The sequence below is a fragment of the Spea bombifrons genome, chromosome 2 (genome assembly GCF_027358695.1).
Source record: "Spea bombifrons isolate aSpeBom1 chromosome 2, aSpeBom1.2.pri, whole genome shotgun sequence".
NCBI lineage: Eukaryota > Metazoa > Chordata > Amphibia > Anura > Pelobatidae > Spea > Spea bombifrons.
In genome coordinates, this window is record NC_071088.1 from 26,353,738 (window position 1) to 26,380,201 (window position 26,464).

Below are 26,464 nucleotides of genomic sequence, written 5' to 3' on the forward strand. Positions count from 1 at the left end.
AAACTCCGTGTAGAGTCCGGGGGAGAGAAGGAAACCTGAACGCTTCAGTCCTTGTTATGTTTAATATTTTTTGTATGTCTACACATATTCACCAATCATACAGTACTGTACTTTAATCTCACAATATGTATTCTTTCATTACCGTCATACTAGGTCCAGGTGGCCCACAGGTGGTTCTCTGTGCTGAAGAATCTGTCTTGGCTGTTGGGTAAAAGAAATCAGTCTGAGAGGACTGTATACTAAAACATATGGATGGATTACTCACTGAACTCATCCCTAAGCACAACCTTTTTGGCATAACTGTGTTAGTCAACACCAGTAGGAGCACTGTGCATGGGGAGCTTCATGGAATGGATTCTCATAGCCGAGCAGCTGAACACAAACCGATGACCACGATGCCATGTGTCGGCTGGAGTGGTGTAAAGCACACCACTACTTGGCTCTGGAGCAGTGGAAACCTGCTCTCTGGAGTGATGAATATCGCTTCAATATCTGGGAGTCTGTTGGATGAATCTGGGTTTGGTGAATGCCAGGACAGCGCTACCAACCTGAATGCATGTTGCCTACTGTAAAGTGTGGTGTAGGAGGAATAATGGTCTGGGCTGTTTTTTAGGATTCGAGCTAGGTCCCTTAGTTCCAGTGAACGGTAATTTAATGCTACAACGTACTAAGAAATTTTAGACAATTGTATGCTTCCAAATTTGTGGAACCAGTTTGAGGAAGGCTTGTTCCAGCATGACTGTGCCCCTGTGCACAAAGTAAGGTCCATAAAGACACGATTTGATGTAAAAGGAAATTGGGTTGTCTGCACACCCTTAGGATGAACCGTAATGGTAATTGCGAGCCAGGCCTTCTCATCCAACATCAGTAACTGACCTCACGAATGTTCTTTTAGCTAAAATGGACACTTATTTTCATAGACATACTCTAAAATCTTGTGGAAAGCCTTTTCAAAAGAGTGGAGGCTTTTCTGGCAGCAAACGGGGAGTAGGCAACTATATATAAATGCCTATAGTTTGGGAATGTGATGTCCAATAAGCCCATGTCACTGTTATGGTCAGGTGTCCACAAACACTTTTAATCATATAGTGTATTTAATTTCTAGTACGTTTGAAAGAGAAAGTCTGTATGTGTGGGCAACACAGGGTTCAAAAATAATCACATGGCCTAGACAGAATAGCATAAAACAGATTGATGGTTAAAAAGCTTGCTGACAGAGCGGTCTGTCTAGCGTGTTTCATGCATGACAAGTCTTATGCTACTGAAGCTTGAGGTTATAATATCTAAATCATGTACCTTGGAGCATATGTAAACTCAGGGGGCTCAAGTACCCCTGTCACATCCACCCAGAAGCTTGAAACCCAGTCTGGCCAGATTCAGCCACAAGCAATGGTTCCTTCTGGGCACTGGCTTGGATGAGTACCAGTGCAGCCTTGGGTTATGTTGCAGGATGCTTAAGTTAAGGACCATTGACTTATTTTGTTCTTTTGACTATTCTGTTGGTTTAAACCACCAACTTGACCACTACTTTCTGGTTTATCCCTCCTCAGACTACTTTAGTTATTGACATCCCTGGCTACTGAACCCTACCGACCCATGGCTACATCTACCCACTGAGTTGCTCCGATTCAGTCCTAAACCATGTCCTGCCTGCTTGTGTTGAGGCAGGTATCATAACCTTTTACATCACCTTTCGTTGAGTAAGTAGAGGGTGGAGGTTATTTAAGCATTCAGGTTCTAATCTCCCTGCTGCTGGACCAGGTAGGCTCCTACCATACTCAACGGCAATTAAATTAAATATAATTAATCTACAAACCATAGAAGAAAGAAAAATGTAGGCATACAAGATCACTTTTCATTGTATATATTAAAGTCATGGACTAGTCTAAGTATTCAATCATATGAACAATTTTATAGTAATGTGAAATTGATCAAACCAAATGCCCACAGTATAGATAATGAATTCATGTGGATGAGATGCATTAAAGGCTTAAGGCTCCTGCTCTATAACCTAAATGTGTCCATAGGCAGCTTTGTAATTGTAAATTGTGAACTATTGCTGTGTTTCCTTTTAATTTAATCAGACTGTCCCTTTAAGGAATTACCAGTATTTTGTTACTACTGTTGAATACTCAGACCTCCCCCAGAAATAATGATACATTTGCTTAATACATACAGTAATGTATCTAATATTGATTAATATTTTTATTAATAAGCTTTTTAAAGATCCCTGATTTTTTTGTGATCAAACTTTTAGAGGAAACAATTAAACAACAGATCTGCTGAGGATTAACCCCTTAACATGATAGTTTGATTAATGTTTTGTCTAAGTGGGACAACAAGTTTAAAAACTTTAAACATAAAATCGATGCTGAGCTATGTTTTTGATTTATATGCTGGAGGTACTTATTACCTGCAATGTGTGGTGGGTTAAAAATCGGGATAGACCTTGTGGTATCCTCTGGTGCAGGCCTTGGTGGCTTCTGGCTTGTTATTGTGAGTCGTGTTTTAGGCATTGTGAACATGTTAGAGGAATCAACATGTACTGAAGTCACTGAATACACAGGGTAGACATCACCGTGGATGGAAGAGCCCGCAGATTGGTTTAGGATGCTGGAGTCAGTTGTCACACCGGGAAAAGGATGCTTGGGGCTGGACACTGGTGGGAACATCAGATCCTGGTCTTGTACAGGGAGATTTGGGGAAATACACTGTATGGATAACTGGGGTCCAGTATTGAAAGAATCAGTGGAAAAGCCATCATTGAGTGAAGCATAATGTGGTAGTGTTTTCAGCTCATTGTTGGGTGAGGAGCAAGGTACTGCGCCACTGACGAACTCAGAGGACAGAGGAGGAGTAGAAAAACAGGACTCTGACTGCGAACTGTAAGAACTCTGTTGCTGTAGAGAATGAAACAGAGCATCATAGATCAGTATTTATGCATTTTGTGCATCATATACTAAATGAGTGTTGAAGAGAAAGAACCACTGTACAATAATGGGCAGCACGGAAAAGGAACAAAGTTATATTGGAAATATACAAATAGGATAGGTAAAAAAGAGTGTATAAGAAACAACCAGGGTAGAAATATTATTATAATATTATAAAACAGATATAAAAACAAGAACAAGTTCATTAGCAATACATATAAAAGAATATGGGGAAAATATTGTGGTTATGAACACACCTCTGGAATCCTATGACGTGGTTGAGTGCTGGATCCCTCAATGTGGCTGGAGAAGCAGTGATGTTGTGGAACCAACAGTGGGAACTGCTGGGAAGTCATAGGCCGAGGCCCACTAAAGAAGTCTATTAAAATGTACAAAAACACATTAAGAACAATCACTGTTAAAACATTATAAAACAGAAAATAAACTGTTTATTCGCAAAATCAGGTATTAGTTATTTTACATCTGTGTCTCTGGGAATTGGCTGCTACTGACAAATAAGAGGGCTGGAGTACTTTATTTTGTAATACCTTCTAGGTAATATGAATAATAAATACAGGGCTGCTGGGTGGTGGATATAGAGCAGTATCTGCCGAAGAAGAGAGCGAGCGGAAAGAGAAGTGTGTTATGGCAGAAGTAGTCTAAAAACGGGCAGCCGATAATTTTCTGTCCATTCTCAGAAGATGATGGAGGAAAACAAAGCAGTTGGAGGAAACAGATAAACAGCCAAGAGCGTAGAAAAGTAAATAATTTGTGCTTTCTGACATCATAGATTTCATTGACTCACAAGCAGCCAAACTTTGGACAATCTCATCTTTCCATCCTATAAACCACTATTAGATTTGCAATATAGTCAAGGGAGTTAGTGGACTTTTTTTTCAGATTTATCTCTTTGGATAAAATCTGTTCATGAAGGCTTTTATCAAAATAAATTTGGTTCGCCTAGCGCTTGATATAGGCCAGTTACTTCTATATACTAATAGTCATAACATCAGTGAACATTTTGAACAATATGAACATTTCTTATTAGGACTACACTAAGTATGTGAAGTTGAAATTGTGCAATGCTAGGCTTGACCTTGAAAGGCAGCGATGAGCCACATATGAGCTTGGAAGTTTGTGAAAAGTCTGATAGGACCATGGGTTTCTTTGGTCACCAACATACGACCTTGAAAGTTTGTAACAAGTAGACATGACCTTGAAAGTCTTTGGTAAGGCAAGTTTCACATTGAAAGTCTATGCCAAGTTAGACATGACATTTTAGTACATGCCCTTAGCACAGATTCAATGCAAAACATGACATCGGTACAAAAAACACACAAAGATGGCCCAAAGTTATCTCATATTCTGATGGCAACACTGAAGGCTACCACAGTACAAATGAACAGCGGCACAGCAGAGAAGAAGTATGTACTTCTTAAAAATGCTTCTTCTCATGGAAGGTTGGCTTTGACAAAAATGATCAAGTGACACGAGTTTGCTAAGGTTCACTTTTGTTTCCTTTGCACAAATTCTTTTTTTGGATTGTTGGTAAATAGTTTCTGATGTAAGAGTAGTAGTCTTATTGTGCAATTGTAAAGTTCCTGCCAAGTGTGTTTCTGTTTATGTTCTGTGGAGGGTGGGGGGGCAGGTCAGACAGACTCGTGGCAGAATGGAACCACGTGAAACCGCAAAAAATAAGAAAGGGTCTGCTGTCTGGTTTAACCATTTCCATCGCAGGTATACAACAATGACAAATTAATTTGCTGACTAAAATTGTGTGTTATTTTTATAATTTTATTTTACACGTAAAGATAGAAAATAGTCTTTTTTTCAGTGGGAGAAAAGGTGCCATATTTTTATCATTTATTTTTACCACCTGCATATAAATGCCACATGCTTCCGGCTGACATACAAACAGTGCCCCAAACTGTTTTCATACACGGGAAATAAACAGTGCCATCCTTCATTTAATTTCAGCCACAGGGCAAATGGGCAGATACTGAAATGCTTAAGGTAGCCCTAGCAATGATAGATCACCAGGTAGGTGCAACTAGCTACTTCTGATTGATTTACTTGATGGAAGAACACGTGGCTTGATATGCAACATGAGAATACCTAGTGAAATTTGCACTTTCTCCACCAACATTTCTGGTTTACTTTACAGAAATTACATCCACGTAGCATGTTAAGTGTTGTTGACCACATAAGCTCCAGTAAGTCAGGAAGAGAAGGTGGAATTGTTCATGTAACTCTTGGGAAAGGTGAAGAGTTAAGAACGGGTCAGTATGTGCTTACCCTAGGTCCTTTAAGATTATAAGGGAGGATGTGGGTTAGCCACAGGGCAAGGAGGAGCAACTTCCGAATATCAGAGAAATAGGCAGAAATTACTGCCCTGCCTAAAGGACCTTTGAAGGTCACTAGGGCAACATGCATTTGCAATTTCAAAACAAGCAGTAAAGACAAAATGAACTCAATAGCTCTAACATAATATATTTAAAAAGACAAATAATCTACAATTTCCTATCAGGCCTATGTTTTTTGGAGCTATCTGGTTTGGCTCCATCAAAGTATTAGGAAAATATTCTGGTTATGAATAGAAAATGTATAAAAATAAAAATAAAATGTATCCGGGGCACACATAATTATTCAACTGGGATGTCCCTACTCCAGATATCAACAGATTAATTAGACTGTTGTACTGTATTTGCTGACCGTTGTACTCATGTCAACTAACTAAGGTACTCAAGAGGGACCACACCGAATACTGGAGAAATACCGCAAGTGTGAACCCCAAGAGTGTACATTTAAGTAAAAAAGTAACATTACAAGTATGTTTATGCTACAAACTGTGTAATCTGTGTTAAACTGTCACACATATCCTTTAAGCGCCCCATGCAATAATACATTTATACGTTTATTTTTTGGCCAGTGATATATATATATTTTTTAATGCTATTATTTTATTATTAGGATTTTTACAAATTATGTATATACAAATTAGGATACTTTACTGGCAACTTTTAATCCCTTCAATGGCATTGCAAGGACTGGGAAATCTATAGAATTTAACTCATTCTTGCATCAATTCTGCTGTCGTCAGTATAAACATTCAGTTAGAAATTCTTTAAATCTGTTTCGTATAAAGAGATGCAGAGAAGTGTTTTAAAAATAGCATTTATCCGCATTTATCCACATCCTTGTGCCGATTCACCAAATTTGATCCATGTTGTTTTGAGCTGTATTTATAGAATTCTCACTTATGAAAGAACATATACTTCCAATAATTTAGGATTGAGGACATGACACCTGAATTAGCCTAGATTTAGGTAAGGAGGTTTCTAGGATCATATGTTGAAAACGGAGATATGGCGAGACGAACTTCATGTGACTACCTTCTATGCATTACAGTGTCATTGTTCGTGCGGCAGAACTTACAAGCCCTTCCATAGTTATTGTACGGAAAAGTTTGGATTCTTCATTTTAACTACAACTCATAACTTACTGAATAAACTCCTTAGAGGTCGAAAGCCAGAGGTTGAAAATTATTTACATTACAGTAATTTCTACAGCCATACAAAGACTCACATTACAATCAAGGCTGTTCTTATAAGGAGAGCAGCCAGGAGGTTGTGAGCACAAATCCACAACACTGTTTACACGTCCTTACAAAGAATAGGACATGCATGCATACATGTTAATGTAACCAAACAAGTCATGCAATGTATTATCTCTCAAATATCTGTTTGCATAGGTTGCATTACAAATCCCAGGCCACTGGTAGAATTAAGAGAGAGGAAGAAAAGTATTCTAATTCACAGAATAAATCCCATACTCCATACCTGTGACCCCAGCTGGTATATCCCAGGTCCACATCTGAGACCCATCCATCACCTGCACTGCAATGCTCTTCCCTCTTTCTCCTTACAATCTCGGTCTTACTCCCTTGATCTTCCTCCTCCTTTTGCCCTGTCTCGCTCAGCATTAAAAATACTGTCACCCTGTCATTCTGTTCCTCTAGCTGCAGGTGGTTCCTCATTTCTACTACTCGGCCTCTCGTTGCATGTGTTAAGTACTCAGGAGCGGGGTGCACTTATCCTGTCAATACTACTCTGATCGATGTAACGCTCAAGGTAAGCAAACCTGCCTGACAATATCACTCTGTGAAATAGGTCTAGAATGGAACATATTTTTTTTTTTATTTCCGTGCACAATGTTATGTTTGTTCTTTAAAAAACATTTCTAAAATTTTATTGAAAAGGTAACATACAAAGTGCAACTATATTATCTATTATATTTTCTATCTGATTTAAACAACAAAGATCTAGGCTTTATCAATGAAAAAATTGTTAAGATTAACAATTCTCCTAAAAGCAATTTAAGGTTTCAACAGTTTCATCCACTCCACTTCCATGCATCTAAAAACCTGTAGTTTTCATAAACCATGAAACACTAAGAAACAATGTTTTTATCTGTAACAGTAGAAAATCCACCCAAGACACTGGATACTTTTTTTTTATTTTTCCGACTCCAAAATAAATTTTCATTTAATGGATTTGACAGGCTCTGACAAATTCAACACTTCCCCAAGGAAGGAGAAATACCTAGACATTTAGGACAATGATATGCTTTCAACCTTGTGGTCAGAGTTTGGGGAATGCCTTTTTCTATTCACCATGACTGTGCCCCAGCGCACAAAGCAAGGTCCATAAAGACATGGTTGGATGAGTTTGGTGTGGAAGAACTTGACCGGCCGCACAGAGCCCTGACCTCAACGCCATTGAACACCTTTAGGTTGAGCTAGAACAGAGATTGCGAGCCAAGCCTCCTCATCCAACTGGATGAATGAGCTAAAGTTCCCACAGAAAGACTCCAACATCATAAAAAACATAGTGACATGGCACTAATATAAGTATCAAATTAAGATCACAGCTGTATATGAGGCACGTCTGGCAAAATGGTTAGTAGCCTACGCGATACTAGGGAAAGGTTAGCAAAGTTTCATAATGTCACATAATGTTATAGTCTGGATCATTGTACCACACAGCTCAGATATATGACTAGTGACACTATGTCAAATAAAATGGGGTTAAAAGGATAATCAATAACTGTAACCTATAACAAAAACATTTCTCTAAATCCCAGTCTGACTGGGGATAGTAGTAGTTGCCGACCTAAAACTGCCATAAGTCATTATTTTATTTGGAACAATGTGTGTGTACTTGAATTAGAAACGTCAACACAGAACTATGAAATTGGGACAATGCAAAATCTGACAAGGTTGCATCAGCTTATACTTTGGTCGCCTCCTTCCTGATATGACCTGATTAGACAGCAGTAGGGGGGGGGCACTGATTAGAGGCTTGAGGAGGGAGGCAACCAAGTGAGTTCTTCCTTTCCTCCTACTCTCCCTCACATTATGACCTCGTGCTCCTGGTTTCCTCTTTTGTGGTTTCCCCAGATTCAATGAAACAAAAATAATACTTTTGTGAAACAGTTAAGGGAAAAGGAAGTGTTTATTTAATTTGCATAAAGATAAGCCATACTGCTGTCCATGGTGGGAAGCTAAGTGGTAGTGAGAGGACCCTTTTGCCTTTTTCTCTATTCTGAAACTGTTTCACAAGTGGCATCAGGGATTCTATGGGTTAACAGAAAGTGTGTAGGAGTGGAAAAGTGTTGTTTTTTTTCTATGGAAATTCTATGTGCTCCAGAATATTGGAAGTAATAGTTTTTAACTATAATTTGTTTTGTGTTAGGGGGTTGTTTAAGGCAGATCATTTCGACCTCTGCAAACATTACATGGATTGGGGTTTTCTACGTTCTTCAATGTGGATACTTGAATACAGTTCAGTGACAGTGGTTGAGGGGCAGTACAATATTAAATTCATGTTGTAATACTAGAACTAGAGGAATAATGAGGTTTCTATCACTCTGAAATCAATACTACAGTCAATGGGTGTGATCATGGCTGGCCTGTTAGCAAGGTCACTAACAATAGTTAATATATACAGTGGCTTTTTTAAATTGGGCGCTACGCTAAGCCTGACCCAGGGTAGCGCCCTGAGCCACCTCTGCTGTCCAGTTGCCTCTCTTGTTTGAACCTTGCATCAGCTCTTGCATCAGCTATCGAAAAAGTAAACCACAAACACTACCTGCTCTTCACAAAGCTCATGTTTCCAACCCTGGTACACAACATTAACCGAATGTTCAATGCTCCAGAACAGCTTAAAACGTAGCTGGAGAAAGTTTTGGCTTGCGTCGGTCTTCCTCCTCTGTAAGTTCATATTATGCTATCCCTCAGCACTATCCCTTGCCAAGCAAACATACTTCACTTCCCTTTTCTTCTTGTCTCACAACCCTAAACGCCTCTTTGGTACCTTTAATTTTCTACTACACTACTTCAAGTCATTGTGTCTCCTCCCAGAAGCCTTAGAACCAGCTTACTTTAATGATAACATTGATACAATTAGACAATAAATCTCTACATGTCTTCCCTCTCTTCGACTGTCAACATACCCTTGACTCTCCTTCTCTATTAACCTTTAACCAGTCCTCTTCAGTTACTGAAGATGAAGTTTCTGCTTTTCTCCTTTCATCTTGCCCAACCCCTTGCCCCCTTGTTCCTACCCCCCTCTCATCTTACGGACTTTCCCTTCCACTTTAGGGAAGTAGTTCAAACTATCCTTCTCCACTGGATCCTTCCCATCCTCTTTTGAGCATGTCACCATAACACACAAAGCCAGATGCCACTACTCTTTGCTACTCGTATTGGGTCTTTCTGACACTTTTGACACTATGAACCACTCTCTTTTTCTTCAAAACCTTTACAATTTTGTCAGCATTTGTTACACTTTACTGGTGCTCATTCTACCTCTCTGGTTGCAGTTTCAGTGTTTCCTTTTCCAAAAGCTCACCCTCTCAGGTGATGTATTGTAAGGCTCAGTTCTAGGACTCTTCTGTTCTCACTTTTCAGTTTTCACTATGTCCATTGCCAAAGTTAGTTGCCCCTTTGGTTTTCAGTACCACCTTCATGCACAACACTCCTTTCTGGCCTGATCTCAATCCTTCCCTAATTGCCTAGCTGATTCTAACTTAATATCTGAAACTAAAGAACGTATTCATGTACGTGTCATCTCCCATCTTCATTACTGCAACTCACTGTTAGCTGGTCTCCCAACACATTTTCCCTTTTCTACAAGCACCTCACCTCTTCTGTTTACCTGTACACTTACGTATGCAATTTTAAGTCTAGCCTCTCAACTACGAAGTTGTTCCCCAACCTGAATCTCCTCACGTATCTCCAAATACACACCTACCCAGTCCCTCCTTCCATGTGATGATCTTCACTTGTCCTCTGTACTGATTTCTACCTCTCATTGTTGTATACAGGATTTCTCATTGATACTTTAGAGTCCTAACCCAGCTTACCAAAGTCTCTCTAGTCTTTTAAAAAAACATCATAAGACGCACCTTTTCAGGAAAGTGTGTCAACAGACAGGTTAACCGCCCTCCTCTAACCGGCTTATCTTTCCTAGTATCACTGCTACTACTTAGTGTCCCTCCATACCATCTCACTCTTTAGTCAGTTTGTATATAGTCTACTAATACCATGTACTTAAACAACTTTGATCCACCTCATACATTTGCCTAATAATCATCCATTCAATTAATAATGAGCATGTTTTTTTTTTTTTTTTTACTCAAATTTATTATTTCAAGTATTTCAAAGTTGAAATGCATTTGGCGCTTAAATGCAAAGTCCCCTTAGACGGTAGATAACATCTATATCTGACCAAATTACGTAGAAATTAATGAATTTTGTGTCAGGTGTTGCTTCCGGTGCCCTGTTCCAGATCACTGGAAAAAAAATTAATAAGAATGAAAGCAAAGCCAGATGATCGGGGTAATCCACTCAAGACTTTTCTTGAGTGGATTACCCACTCGAATGGAAGATATTCCATCAGCAATCCTCTGTATACTGTTTTACAACCAATGCTCTACACAAGCACAAATGCTTTGTCCCAATCCTACATGTATGAAATGATGCCCTCTTGACATTTATAGCCACAACTGGGGTTGTGTACAATTGTTTCCTTCATGTGGAGATGATTGTGGGTGCACACACACATGCATCTATGATATAGAGTTTAAACGACATTCTTACAGTCATAATCACATCTTTGACAACAAAATAATAAAACCAAAAAAATAATAATGTGGGAATGTCCATCACGCACCTGATATATCCACTAAATCATCCAGACTAGGTTGTAAAGTCGCCAGTTCTGGTTGTATCATGTCTGCATTACCTGCATAATCTATGAAAAATTTAGAAAAGCATTTAAGAATGAGAACATTGAAGATTGTGTCTGAGGGACAACACACACAAAGTCTGGAGACTCCTATAACAGTGAATGCTTTTCAGGAAAGGCTTAGGGGTTGCATTATATATATATATATATATATATATATATATATATAGTAGCTTAGGAATGGTGATGTGATAAATACATAAAGGGATTTAACAATACAGGTAGGAAGTTTATTTCAAAGGAGGAGAAATATGAATGGAACAGCCTCCCAGCAGAAGTGGTAGAGGCTAATACAGTAAGGGAATTTAAACATCCAAGGGATAGACATAAATCTATCCTGAATTGACGATTAAGGTTTGAGTCTCTACATCAGGAAAATTGACAGACTATATGGGCTAAATGAGACTTATTTCCTATCAAATTCTAGGTTTCTATGTAAATAATGACCTCTATGACATGTCTACTTTGGCAAAAAGAATCATGTGGATGTGTGTGGCTCAATATAATAAGATTGTAAATAACATTTCTGAGATACAAGAGATCCTATAAAAAGTATAATCGGAGCATAAAAAGCAAAGATGCCTAAAAAAACAAGGGTGGTGCTTACAAACGGAAATGGGAAGATGGAACTGGAGAAAATGGCTGTAGTATTAACAATGTAATACTAACCATTGTGTGAGCAGTCATAAGTAGAGGGGCCGTGAGCTGTGGTGAACAGGGTGTCAGAGATATCCGTTAAGAAGTAATCCAGGTCATACAACATCTCTTCATCAGCCCCACATACGTCTTCCAACCGAGGGTATCCAGTACACTTCTCACTGCATCTCCAAGAGGGTGCACCCTGCCAAAAAAAAAAGAAGAAAGAACCTTAATGCAGGATAGATAAAACACTTAACTTTGGACTCTTTAGTCAATCTGGGCAAACATCTTCTGGGGCTGAAGGCCAGGCTACAGCTCAGACAGCAACAGAGGAGCTGCAACTCTCCATCCCATGAGTTACTGTATCCTATACATACAAACATTAAAATGCTTGCAGTATTACTAGGCACACAATAATCCCAATACATCTTGGGTGGACAGTTCAGTTGTGTTTTAATTTGCATGAGCTGGAAAAAAAATCTTCAATTTGCATATTCTTTAGGTTTCACCTGGAGACTCAAGTAGAAGCCCTGCTTTCCTGGCCATGGCCACTACATACCCACTTACGTTTGTCTGTGGCTAACTTATGCATATGCATACTAGTTGAGGTCTGATATAGCAACGGAATTAACACTTAATTTGACTGAAAACTCAATTCCCCAATGGTAGCAGGACTGATATGACTGAGTAGACTTTTATATGGCCTACCTTTTGCTCCTGGAATGGCTTGCCCTCTTTGTGAAGTTTCCTAAGCTGCAAAAAACATTATTTAAGTTAGATGACCACCTGGATAACCGATACATAATATAAAAAAGCACAAAGATAAGGTTAGATCCTGTTAACAGAAAACACAGAAGACATGGAAATCCCTGACTTGATAAGAAAGGGGGAGAAGCTTGATTGATAAATACCACCGAGAATGTTACCATAAATTACAGTCCAATTAGAAACAAAGTGTAGACAAGCTGGTATCCAATGTGTTGTTTAATATGTGAATATTAAAGTCTAATCAGTTACTGCTCAACAATTTTATTATACACCCAGTTCATATCCCAAGTCTTGTGGACACCAGGGATGCACTAGCTTTAGAGAGGACTGCAAACACAACCTTTCTTTACATAGATAGTGGGGATTTGTGGTTAAATAGAAAATAATATTTAGAAATGAATGATAGTTTTTAGTGGATCAACATATTTATATAATACGATGCAGAATAACGAATAATAAAGACTTCAGAGTTCTCTTGTTTAAAAAAAAAAAAGGTTGTTTCAAAGTAGAAATGGGCAGCATTACCAACAAGTCGCTTGGGACTACAACATGATGCTCGGCTTGTCACACCAGCACTTGGTTTTCCCTTGTATGTTAGCTGAGAAACACGGGAATTGTAGATCTATAAGACCCGGTTTCTTTTAAGAATTAGTTGTGATCTATGGCCCCATCTAGTGGCATGGACTGTAGAAATAAGACTGCTCATACTGATCTTCAGCTCTTTAATATGTCTGTTTATTGCTGCACTGTAACAGAGTCCCACTATCGCTTGTGCTCATGGTCTGTGCATCGCTGGAAGTGACAGAGAGCTGAGATATGATGTCATATGTTAGCACTTTTCTTCACTTAGTTTTGCATTGTTAATAATAACATTAAAATTGAGCTTGAGGAGGGAAGGAGAACCTACAACTTAGGCTATATGGTTTGGCTGAGAAAATAATCCTGACTGTTCCCTTAAGGTTGGTGATCAGTTTGGAAAGGACAATTGAGCATCTCAGATTTAATGTAGGTAATCCTGAAGCGCGAATGGAAGCCAAACCAATTTATAACATGTACGTGAAGTGGGTTAATATCAGTACAATGTCTTCAGCACAAACGTAAAACTTGCGTGTGGGGATACTATACCATCAAAGTCAAGGCATAATCGGAATACACTGACCATGGGCTGCAGGTTAAACACAGTGATAGGAGATGAGAGTGGGCAACCTTGCTAGTGTCGTTGTGAACTCAGATTGATTTGTGTGGTGGGATCTAAATATAAGGTGAGAATCCATGAAGACATACTTCGCAGATTGTCTGCACCCTCCAGAATAACTATGTCAAATACCTTCTCCCCATCCATGAAGAGAATCATAAACGTGTTTATGATTTAAGTCAACATTAACTATGGCTGCTTCATAATGTGAGTAACAGGACAGTCATTGAAACCCTTAACGTAGTAAGGTGAAAGGAGTAATTGTAAGGATTTATGGTCACTGTAATAAATGTATCATTTTGTAGTTTTTGTAAAGAAATGTAATAATATCTACAATGTTTCTGCAAAAAAGATCACATGATTCTTTTATTTGGTGAGAATATCAATTAGAAGACAGGATTGAAGAGTCACTTTGTGGAGACAGAAAGAGAGTCTTTACATTTCTTACTCGTTTCTTATAGTAAATTCTCCATTTGTTATACTCCTTCATCACTACTTCTATCCGACGTTTCCAGTAGTTACCTTCTAACACCACGGCCTGAAACACACAAAAGGAGCTTATACTTCATGTAGATGTAGCTCAACTTCTACAGGCAAAAATAATAATAAACATAGGTTTTTGTCAATCTTTATTATACAAAAATATAATACCAATATATGATGTAATACATACACACTTAGTCATGTGATATACCTAGGTTACACAGTCACCATAATGCAAGGATCTGTTGGTAAGCCATATTACATATTTCACTGTAAAGTGCATGATTAGTGTAAAACATCCAAAAATTAAAAAGACTGTGCTTTCAAAACAAACCAAATATATGTTTACCATTATGCTTTATTATTCTCCCTTACCTCTGGTTTCCTGTGGTCATCTCCTTCTGATCCATCTAATGGTGTTACAAACCCACACACTGGGGTCTTCTTTTTCTCTGCATCTGAAAGGAGAGAGACCGTAAAAAGTAGATACAGACCATAATACAGTGTATCCGTCTTAAGGTGTTTATGCACATAGGGGAATGGTACAGAGTTTTGCAACCCAGAGTTCACTTGATTACCGATGGACTAAACTAAAATGTTCATAACCCTGTACCAGGCACCATCTCGGTATATCATATGAGTAATCGTTGCAGCAGGGAACCCTACAGGCTGGAGGCTTCTGGTTGGAACCAGCTTTCTCCAATTGAACAACAACATTTAGCTAGTCACACTCCACTTCCTTTTAGCACTTACACCTGCATGATTCTGACTGGAGAACAGGCCAGAATAAACAAAAATGAGACAGTCTAGGCCACGCACATGCCCACGAAACTGAGCAGTGGTCTGCAGCCAGGAAGTTCAGTGCTCCAGAAGGGGAGTCTCACAGTACCCCTAACATATAAAGGCCCTCAATTATCTGGTGGGGCTCAGGTGTGACAAGAACTGGGGACAAATTGGACAAGGACATGGCGAGGCAGGAATCCTGTTGACCACAGAGACCAGTAGTTGCATTGTCTGTCATGCTCAAGGCCGCTGGATTAAGTACCCTGGTTCCTGACAGTAGCCTCAAAAAAGGGGCGGCCTCATGAGGTCCTACCAGAATTAGAATTAAGAAGATGAGTCTGCCCAGGAGTCTTCTTTTCTGAAATGGAGTCTAGGCAAAGGCTCATGTTGCTCAGTTTGGTGCTGCTTCTATGGCACTTTGCTATATCAGCAGTATTGACTCCTGGTTGCTGAGAAGTATTTAAGACATTCCAACTTTGTGCCGAGGAGTATTATTTCCTATCCGTGCCTGCTGTACACTGGGTGCTTTGGAGATTTCTGGAGTATGCATAACATTGGCTTTGCTGCATGATGTTCCCTTGATGCCAGATCTGATGGGTTTAGCACCCAGGGGTCTGGGTCAACAGGGATTGAATGTGTTTCACCTCTTTTACCAATAATATAAAGTTACAATGTTGCACCCAGCAGAACAACCTGCTGCAAAAGCATTGATAGAGCAGAGTTTGTCCCTGCGGACTCCACAGTATGGCTGGATCATTCTGTCACAACTGCAGGTACTGGATTAGACAGATAGATTAGTAGAGAGAGAGAGGGGTGCAGAAACTGTTCTCTTTCTCAGCGAATATATCTGCATTATTCTGGTCAATTGGTAATGTACCGGGAGGTCATGTCCATGGAGAAGTGGACAGAAAAAGTGCAAGAGAAGAAGCAGAGCTGTGCAGCAAGGAGACTGGGGCATGGAAGCGAGAATGAGAGTGTGAGAGAACGTGAATGAGCGTGTAATACAGCGTGAATGAGAGTGAATGAACCAAATTTCATTTGATTTAAATTCATACAAACCTGAAAGTCTAGCAAGCTGTAAGCTGTTTACCCTACAGTACCATCTTCAAGCTAAAGACAGCTACTGTATGAGTAGAGAAATAGTTGTTCTTACATATTTATGGACATATTTATTTAGAAAATAGGTTAGAAATTAGTTACGGTAAGTAATAAATGACGTAAAGGCTTTAAGGCACATGAGAACAATGATAACATATTATCTGTAATAGTATTGCTTCTACATATTATAGATGGCTATAGATAATGAAGTAACAGCTCTGCTGCACAGTGCATTAGCCACACTGTGGTAGTGATGTTCTACTTCTATTATATAATGGGTCAGTTTGTACTTACACTGTATGTACCAGGCTCTCCAGATTGCATTGTTCAGGCGGATCTTATCACTCCAGGGAAGCCGTAATCCCTTAAAAGTCTTCCATTTGGGGGAAACCAGCTTTCCACTTTAAGATAAAAAAAGTTATTGAAAATCAAATAATGTGGGTGGTATTCAAAAAAATAACAGACAGACTGCTTTGTCAACATGATAATGATTGAAATATATTTGTTTAATGTTTCAGGGACATCACAATATCATTATAACAATTACGTAACTAAAATACTAATAAAAAGGCATTGTAAAATGGGTTTAAAAAAACAATATTAGGAACTGGGTGTCTGCTTGTACTAAAAATACGGAACACTATTTTAGTGCATCTGATTATCTAAGCCAGTGTTTGCCGACCTCTAATCACAGAGGCATAGCGCGGTAAAAGCTCTAGGAATACAATTTATACAGACCGATTAGCCACTGATTAATCAGTGACCAGACATTTGATTAAACCTGTTCTGATCCCAAAGCACCAAAAATTCTGTATCAATATGAGACTGGAGACCGAGAAACCACTGGGTCCGGCCTGAGGATTATGGGAGCGGAGTGCGGGCCGGGGGGGATTGAATGTTTTTTATGGACACCCTAAGACGCAAGAAGAAGGGAAAACCCCTGTACCTTTCCCTGTCTGTTGTTTTTGCGCAGTGTTAATATTTACTTTTGGAAGGCTCACAGAACATTAAGCAACCGAACATCTGTCCCCTGTTGGCAGCGCAACAATGACTCTAACCTAAATACTGCCTAAAATTTTAGTGCCGGCACCTGCATTTTGAAGTATTTTGCACATAGAATTGGCTCTGTTCCTTTACCCTTTCACAGAGATTCTACATTATTTTGCCAGAATATACATTAATAATTTAAAGGGTAGTCAGGCCGTTTGTATCTCTCCTTTTATTATATCAAACTTCTACTAGAGTTTAATAAATCAGTGAAACAGGTTGAGTTGAGTTAACTAATCTCTATTTCACTGAGACCTTACCAGTATTTTGAGGAGGAACATAGAATTTCAGGCTCTGCAAACTGGTACTGACAAGATTTAATCTACACTTAAAGTTGAATATATTTGTCACATTCTCAGACTAAAGCTTTGACGTGTGACCAGAGAAGAAGTCTCATTTTCAGAGAGGTGAGAAAAACTGCATCTGTGCATTCCGGTCACACATATGTCACAGGCACATGGCATTGGTGCTGTTCTCTCGTGTCAAATCCAGATAAGCTGAGAACCCCGATAGGTGATTTAAATTTAGCTGGGAAATATCAGAACACCTTAACAAAGCATAACCGCATAAAGGTAATTAAGAACCTTCTACAGCTTACATCAATAGATATTACTTAGAGTATCCTTCTATTTATATTACTAAAAATTCCACACAGAGAGCAGTAGAGCATTTATCCCACAGAACATTCCCCAGAAAGAGCTGACAAGGTAATGCAGTCAAAACGTATCTCACAAACTCCTTCCAGAGACTAGCAGAAGAAGTACCCCATTAACATCTTTAAAATATCACCACATCTCTGGAAACCCTTTTGCTGACCAACTGAGAAGCACAATTCAAGAGGCAAATTCTTAATATAAAATAAGATTTTATATTTTCAAGCTGATCATTTCGCCAGTAACCTTGCTAGAAAATATCCGAAAATCAAAAAAAAACTGACTGGGTCAATGTATACAGGTTGTTCAAAAACTCTTCTAGTCATCAACAGGATACCATAATACCATCAACTCCTTTCATAGACCAGCAAAGAATAACTGCTTGGACCTCTTCAAGAAACCAGCAGAACATCTCAGTTCCATCATTGTTTTCCTATGAGATGCAGAGAAACCAGTTCCTCCCTTATTATTCAGGAGACTGGTAGAAACTTCCATTAACATCCTTCAGAAATTAGAGATATGTATTCAGTAAAGCAGGACTTTTTCAACTCACTGATTTAGCTATGTCCTATAAAGGCATAACTATAGTAAGTTTCACCCACAAGAAGAAGTGAGCTGGTCTTGCATAAAAACCCCTTCTACAAGCGAGGAGACTTTCATTGATGTAACTACGTATTACAGAAGGTAACTGTCTGTAGGCAACAGGGTTACAGAATTTGCTGGCGCTATATAAATAAATGTAAGGTAATGTAACCTTGCTGTCCATGCAAGAGAAGCTCACTTGGGATTATATGAGTTTGGTGAGTTGAAACTAAAACCCTACTGTAAACATCCTCTTTTGTGAAAACTCCATCATGTCTCAAAGCCACTGTGAACCAATTTTAGAAGCTAAGAACATGGCTTTGTTAAGCAAGAGTTAGGAAACGTTTTCAGAAGACATCCATAGAACATCCTATATATTTCAAAAATAACCTTAATGCATTCTGTCAATTTTACTTTACTAGAGACTATAACAGATGTTCATCATCATCCATTAACTACTTTCCTTTATATAATCATGGTCTCTCCAAAGTGTATCATGAAAAAAAAGAACTTAGAACTGGAGGCTCCTTTGCTATATATGTACGATCACTTCATGCTGTACATTGTGTCTTCAAAAGTGTACTTTTTGGTAAATAAAATTATATATATATTTTTTAACATGTCACCATTTATGTTAATCGTATCTTTAATAAAGTTTGCAGCCTTAAAATGTGTCATTTCATTCTGGTCATTAGATCTTACTTCTTCAAAATAAGTTTCTAAATATCTTTTTTATTAGCAAATGTTATTAAAAGACAAGAAACCATGGTCCATATAGATAATCATCAGATTCTCAGTGACTGTCTTAAACATCTTATGATGCTTATTAGCAACTACTTTACATTAGCCATGAGTCAAAATGCAGTGACCACAGACAACATAGTACCTTCAAAGTACATCAAAAACGTACAATTAAATGTATAAATCATGTAATTCCATATTTTTGAGCTTGATTTAATTTTCTTCCATAACAATCACATAGTTCAGCCTAGAATCAAGGGTCACTGGAACAAACTTCTTAAAACAACTGGTAAAGTATCTCCATCAAAGCATATCGTCATGGATTCTTGTACCATAGCTGGTGATATGACTTCCCTTCTAATCTAAAAAAGGAACCCCAAACAAAAACTTGACTTTTTGTGAAAATTCGGAGAATTATATTCGTGTGAGATTTACAAACGCCTCATCCAATAGGAAGGAAAAGTCCACATATCTAGTTGAAATTACATTTGTAAATGTGTTTCTAGGCATTGTAGTGTATTGATCTAATGATGAAGCTTACTAGACAGTCTAGGTGTCCTAGCAGATCACTATATGGATTTGGGTTGGATATATTTGTAAAAATATCAAAAAGTTAGTAAAAACTCTTAAAAAATGTTTAAACATTAATTATTTCCAAAGTATTGATGACAGAACTTTTTCTGTAGGAGTGAGAAAACCCTGAAGTTTTCTCTTAATCTCTTCAGGGAACGATTGAGAAAACATTTCTTAAGTGTGTAAAGGGGCACTTTTACACAATTTCCAAATCCTCGTGAAAACAAAAACAACTAGATTTGCAGTTAAAAGTTTTGTGTACGTGGAACAGTATCTTCAAGCAGCACACATTCCCCAAACTTGGCACCATTGCCGGATATTTAAGACTTGATCCACCCAAATTCCAGAAATGGTTCAATAGCATTTTTACTGAAACTACACATTGATATCTACACACAAACGTGCAAGTTAGTTGCGTATCCCGGGGTATAACACATTTCTGGATATTTAACTATTGTTGTGAACTATAAATCGAGAGACCAGATTTCTACTGTAGATGACTGTACTGACAATACGACCTCTCATTTATTTATACAAAACAATGTTTCTGCACATTTTCTAAAACGCCAGAAGTCAACTATCCTTCATGCCTTTTTGTAAAGTAACAAAAAACTGGAGAGAAAGCAACCTAACAAAAGAGCTAGGCAAAAAAGAGAAATGTTTTTCATATATGAACTAAAAACACTAACACCCTTTGGCATGAATGAACATTTTGAATCACACATTTTTTTATAATAAGCCACAAAACTCCACACCCTCCATTCTAACCTTATCCGTCCTTTTCGTATTATTCACCTTTTTTCCCTCCGTAAATTACCGCATTTGCTCGATTATAAGGCGGGGCCTAGCGCGGTCACACCGCGTCATGCCGTAATGCCATGGGAGCCGCAGTAAGCGCCTGCTGAGCCATCACAGTGAGTGAAGTGCTTTAGTTGCTTGAGTGCGTGTGTGGGTTTGGAAGTGTGTCTGAGTGGGTATATTAGTGTCTGGGTATGTGTGTCAGAGAGGGTATGTAAGTGTCTTGGTATGTAAGTGGGTAAATGGGTAAATTAGTGTCCGGGTGTGTAAGTGTCCCCCTATATGCCACTCTGCCTCTAGAAATGCCTTATACCCCCTATATGCCACTCTGTCCCATGATATGCCTTTTAAGCCCCCAGAGTGGCATATAGGAGGGTAAAAAGCATATCAGGGACGCAGAGTGGCATATAGGGGGTATACGGCATTTCTGGGGGCAGATGTGCATAACTGGGGGGCAGGTTGACAAATAAAAGGACATGAAACAAAAAAAAATATTTTTCTCATTTTATTAAATATGAAAAAATAGTTTACATGAATTAATATTTACTAGTAAAACTTTTTTTTCCTATAGGGTCGTCTTATAATCGAGCAAATACCGTATATTGATCTATGTATCAATAGGTTGTCCTTATGATAATATCCTCACGTTGGCCACTCGATCTTGGGTCACAGTAATGATATTCACATAAAGACATGCACTGTTATCACAAACTTGACAGCTGTCAACAATAAAATACTAATAAGCATCGATCATCACATGTTAAATAAAAACTACTACAAATATAATATATTTATTAATTTCAATCACCCATAAAATAAAACAAACAACCACATACGCAAGAAATCCATCAACCTTGCCCACCCCAATACTAAATTAATCTTTATCCCCATTAATATTCATACCATTTACACAATTTATCTACTGAAGACATAAACTTAGACTTTACACTCATTTCTCCCACTATCTTAACAATCACAATCTTTATCTGCAATCGCAACCAACACTGAGTACACAGTTATTCATTTAAACTGAACCCTCCGCATGTTTCGTATCCCATGAAATCATCGAACCTCACAGACTATTACTATCTCACACACACACGCACACACACGCACACACACACACTCACACACTTGGTTGGCTTCCATCCCCTTTTAATATGATGCATTATTTGGCGCTCAATATACAAACCTTATATACCATGATGAAAGCCCTCCATTTATACTTTGTACACGATTTTTAACATATCCTTCAAACACAAAAACAAGTAAGGTCACTTTTTTATTTCATATTTAACTGTTCCGCGATTCCTTATGGACGGACAAGCAAATATTCCAATATTTTTTCAACAACACTAAACTGTCCTCCCTATCGAGGATCATCAAGCACATTGTCATAATACTTCACAAGTAACTCCTAGCATTTAGTCTCTACCAACAATTCTCGAAATTCATTTGTTCACAAAGATTACTTGCCTACATAACCAGGCACTGGGTTCTTGGTTTATTATTTATAACATCACCTCCAGGTTACTCATCTGCCTCCATTCCCATCTAGGAACCCGAAGGGGTCACAATTACATTTTTCAGATATTTTATCTCTATCACCTTGTATCTTATACTTGAAAGCACCAAGTACATTGGCACTAAATCAATAAAAATACATACACATATCTATACAAGAATGTACCTAATCAGAATTATGTACTTTATCAAGATCTTTAACTTTGTCCGGTCAAGTAAACAAAAAAATCAATGCATGGCAATAGCCGGTTCTTGACAGGTCAAACAGAAAGCATTAAGAGTAGTTGACAGCCATGAGTCATATGCTTCATAATAACCTCTCGACACCCCACCAGCAAGTATTTTAGAACCTGTACATACCCCCTTGTGTTGGGTCATAAAGTATTGCATTCTTCACTTTGGGCTACAAATTAAAATTAGGACCACGTTCTCAAAAAAAAAAGTTGAACAATTCTGGAAAACAAACAAAAAAGTGTACATATGGAATGAATACATACAGCGAGGTCCATAAATATTGGGACTGTGACGCAATTTTCACAAATTTGGCTCTATATGCCACCACAATGGATTTGAAATGAAGCAAATGAGTAAGTGCAGACTTTCAGCTTTAACTTGAGGATATTTATAACCAAATGTGGTGAATGGTTTAGGACTTGTTTGGAGTCTCCTTCGTTTCAAGGGACCAAACGTCATCGGACAAACGACTGACAAGCTGATTCATGGTCAGGTATGAGCTGTTGCCTCATTAATTCATTAACAATTAGACAGTTATAAGGTCTGAAGTTGATTCCAAATGTGACTGCTGTTTCTGTGAACTCTCAATATGAGGTCCAAAGAGCTGTGAACAGAAGTTAAGCAGGCCATCATTATGCTGGAAAACAAAAGAAGCCCATCAGAGAGATATGGGGAAACATTAGGAGTGGCTAAATCAACGACTTGGTACATTATTATGATGGAATACATCGGTGAGCTCATGCGTACCAAAAGGCCTGGACGGCCACAGAAGACTACTGTAGATGTGGATGATCGCAGGATTATTTATTTGGTGAAGAAAACACCAAAGGACCCTCTCAAAGATGTAGGCGTATCTTTGTCTACAATCATGAGAAGACTTCATACACCCTTGCACACATACTTACACACACATATACACACTCATGTTACTCACACGTACACTAAAACGCATTTTCACACCTTAACACAGTTACACATACACACTCATGCTAACACACATGCACACACTTATGTTAACACACTTATACATTCACACTCATGCTAACAGATACACATTCACTGTAACATACAGTACTGTGCAAACAGTGAAAAAATGCTGTAAAGTATGAGCTAGTAGTTTATTTTTATTATTTATATTAATAATACACATTTACTGATTCAGTGTCTTTAATCTAGAAACTGGTTAAATACATGATTATTATTAATTAGTTTATATGGCACCATCATATTCTGCAGTGCTGTACAATGGGTTCTTCGCAATGGACCTGCCACATGACTGTTCCTTGTACACACTATTAACATAAATAATGTCGCTGGATATCAACAGCATCAGATTAAAACAAACACAATTCATTTTTTGTTTTATGTTAAAAATTACATCACCGTTATAATCTCTGCTGGTTGTTACCAAGCTCCTTGTGATTCATTTTCTTTTTAAATATCCTGTCTGCCTAATGTTCACGCTATATTAATAAAAGTAGTCACACACGGCATATCTGTTCTGTGGCACCAATACTCTCGAAATGAAAGATAACTGAATACCCTAAGTAACAGCTATATTTACAGTGATAGCAGTTACCACTTGGGATGGGAGGCTATTCCATTTATCTAGCACGCTCTCTGTAAAGTAAAATGTCCTCGCATTACATCTAAAGCTCTGGCCTTCTTGTTTTAGATTATGACCTCTTGATCTGACATTTCTCCTCCTTTGAAATAAATTTCCCTTTTGTACTTTGTTAAATCCCTTCAAGTATTTAAATATTTTATCCAAGCTATACATATTGGACTATCTGCAAACCATTCACCACTTTGGTAGCCTCCCTCTGAACTCTCTCCAATATGTCTATATCGTGTATCTGGAGATGAGGTCTCTAGAACTGTATACAATACTCAGTGAGGTGAGGTCTAACCAGAATCCTGTAAACGCTGAACCACCTCTCTCTTTCTGCTACTAACACCTTTCACTATACAACCCAGCTTGCTTTTTCCCAATGTTTTATAAATGTAGCGTTTATGTACTTTACCATGAATAGGAGAAAACAAGGTCATAACATAGGTCTACGTAATTCTGCTGAGATAACCCTCACTGAATCTTACGGGAACTAGGGTTTTAAGGAGGGCCCAGTGTCCTAAACCATTGTGCACATAGCGACAGGTTGAATATGGATCATACCAACTGATATCACACGTTTCCCTTTCTCTCTTTAAAAAAAAACAGAAAACAAAAAATATATTTAAGTCTGTAGTCTGTGTGAAAAAACTTTTTAACAGTCCCTTTTAACATTGTTCAGTGAGACAATTTTGTTTTTTTGACATATCGACCTGACATTGTTTGCTCTGCGTCACTGGACGAGATGCATGGCAAGTCAGTAGACTTCTAGTCAACTAGAAGTTTCTCTGGCATCTTCGTTCTTCTTGCTGCAAAGGGGTGTTCAACGTATCCTCACAGGTTTTCTTCTTTGTCATCAGAATGTTGGGAACTGATGGAATATCCATTAAATGTCCATGATTCCTATGTAAGCATTGGCCATATTGGAGAATATTGCTGGATAACTGTCCCTTCAGAATTCCAGTTGTATGAATCTTGTACCCATACGGGAGTCTGTACATAAAGATTCTCCAAAGGCTTTGCAGCTTGGTTATTTTATGCCTCACTTTTTACTCTTCCTTTCAATTTGGTTTCTATTACATGTTTTTGTGGGAACCTCGTACTCGTGTAACCAGCTGCCGACAAATAATCCTGCCAGTGACCATAGTGACTATAGGAGCTCTATAGCTGAGAAGAGCCAGACATGGATCCTCATCTTCTTCTGTTGCCTTACAAAGTATGTTTTTATGTATATTTACTCAAACTTCTGCTAATCCATTAGTTTGTGAATATCCGGGGCTGGATGTTCGACGTTCAAATTCATTGGTACTCTCCACGATTGAACTGAGGACCACTGATTGATATTATTCCTCTTGGAATTCCATGTCTTAAAAAAAGTTTTTTTAAGTTTGATTATTGTACTTATTGAGGTGTGACATTGAGTGATGATTGTCCCAATGCTTTCATTCATGTTTGGCCAGTACAAAATGTCTCTAGCTTGTCTTGTGTTCTTTTCTATACCTGAGTGACCTTCATGTAGTGTTTTCAGTATTTGACTTTGAAAACCCATTCGTACAACTCCCTTTCAAAAGTACCCCTTTTATCAAAGATAATTCAGGAATGTAAGGTCAATACAGTGATGGCAAACGGTTGAAGGTTAAAACCATAAAGTATGGGCGGTCTCCTGGCTTTAGTGATGTCACAGGTGCAACTGGCGTACACCCGCGATTACCCACCACGAGCAGCCGTGATCACGTGACCGCCCACCACGAGCAGCCGTGATCAGGTGACTGCAACCCGCTGGTTTCGGCTCCCCAGACTAGTTAGAGGCAGCCTGACATCTTTGGATGCGGTTGCTGGGCAGGTAAGTCCTTACACCATGTTTTTGAAATAGAGTTGCCCCCGAATCCCTTTCTGTGAAGCATCTGTTGAAAACTTTGTTTTTGATGCTGGATGAAAGAATTACAGGGTCTGTGCAGTAATAAGCATTTCCCTGATCCTCTGACCATTGCCAGGCATTGTTGTCTGATAAGTATGAACTTGTCAAGGTAGTTCACCAGTCCCAGTAAGCGTTGTATTTTCTGCATGTGGCATTTCTCTAATTGCCTTAATCTTTTTCATGTCTGGTAAAGCACCACCTCCTGTGAGTTGTTCACCCAAATATTGAATCAAAGTTATTTTCTGAATTGACACTTTGTCTTATCAAACTTCCAATTATTCTCCTTAGCAACATTTAGGACCATCTTCAGTCTTTCATCATGTTCTCAAGCGGTTTTACCCCAGCTCAGAATGTCATCAATGAATATGATTATGCCCGGAATTAGTTCTAGAAGTTGCTGCATGGTGCTATGAAACCCTTCTGGCGCTGAGCACAGACCAATGGGCAGTGGTTTGTGGCAGTACCTCCTATATGGAGTATTTAAAGTGCAGAGCTTCATGTTTTCTTCCTCCAGTGGGGTCTGCCAAAATCCCAATGATGCTCCACATAGCTCCCAAAGAAATTCTGATTTTGTTGGTAA

General features: G+C 38.5%; 1 protein-coding gene across 1 annotated transcript in view; it reads right to left on the bottom strand.

Annotated features, from left to right (window-relative positions):
- Nucleotides 1-26,464, bottom strand: part of MLXIPL (MLX interacting protein like) — a 33,737-nt gene that overhangs the window by 4,351 nt on the left and 2,922 nt on the right. Inside the window, exons 2-10 of the mRNA XM_053457240.1 lie at nt 16,500-16,606; nt 14,700-14,782; nt 14,290-14,379; nt 12,587-12,631; nt 11,909-12,080; nt 11,165-11,245; nt 3,188-3,309; nt 2,414-2,900; nt 143-201 (exon numbers count right to left, since the gene is read on the bottom strand). Of these exons, the coding sequence (XP_053313215.1) occupies nt 143-201; nt 2,414-2,900; nt 3,188-3,309; nt 11,165-11,245; nt 11,909-12,080; nt 12,587-12,631; nt 14,290-14,379; nt 14,700-14,782; nt 16,500-16,606 (1,246 nt within the window). The remainder of the gene's footprint in view (nt 1-142; nt 202-2,413; nt 2,901-3,187; nt 3,310-11,164; nt 11,246-11,908; nt 12,081-12,586; nt 12,632-14,289; nt 14,380-14,699; nt 14,783-16,499; nt 16,607-26,464) is intronic.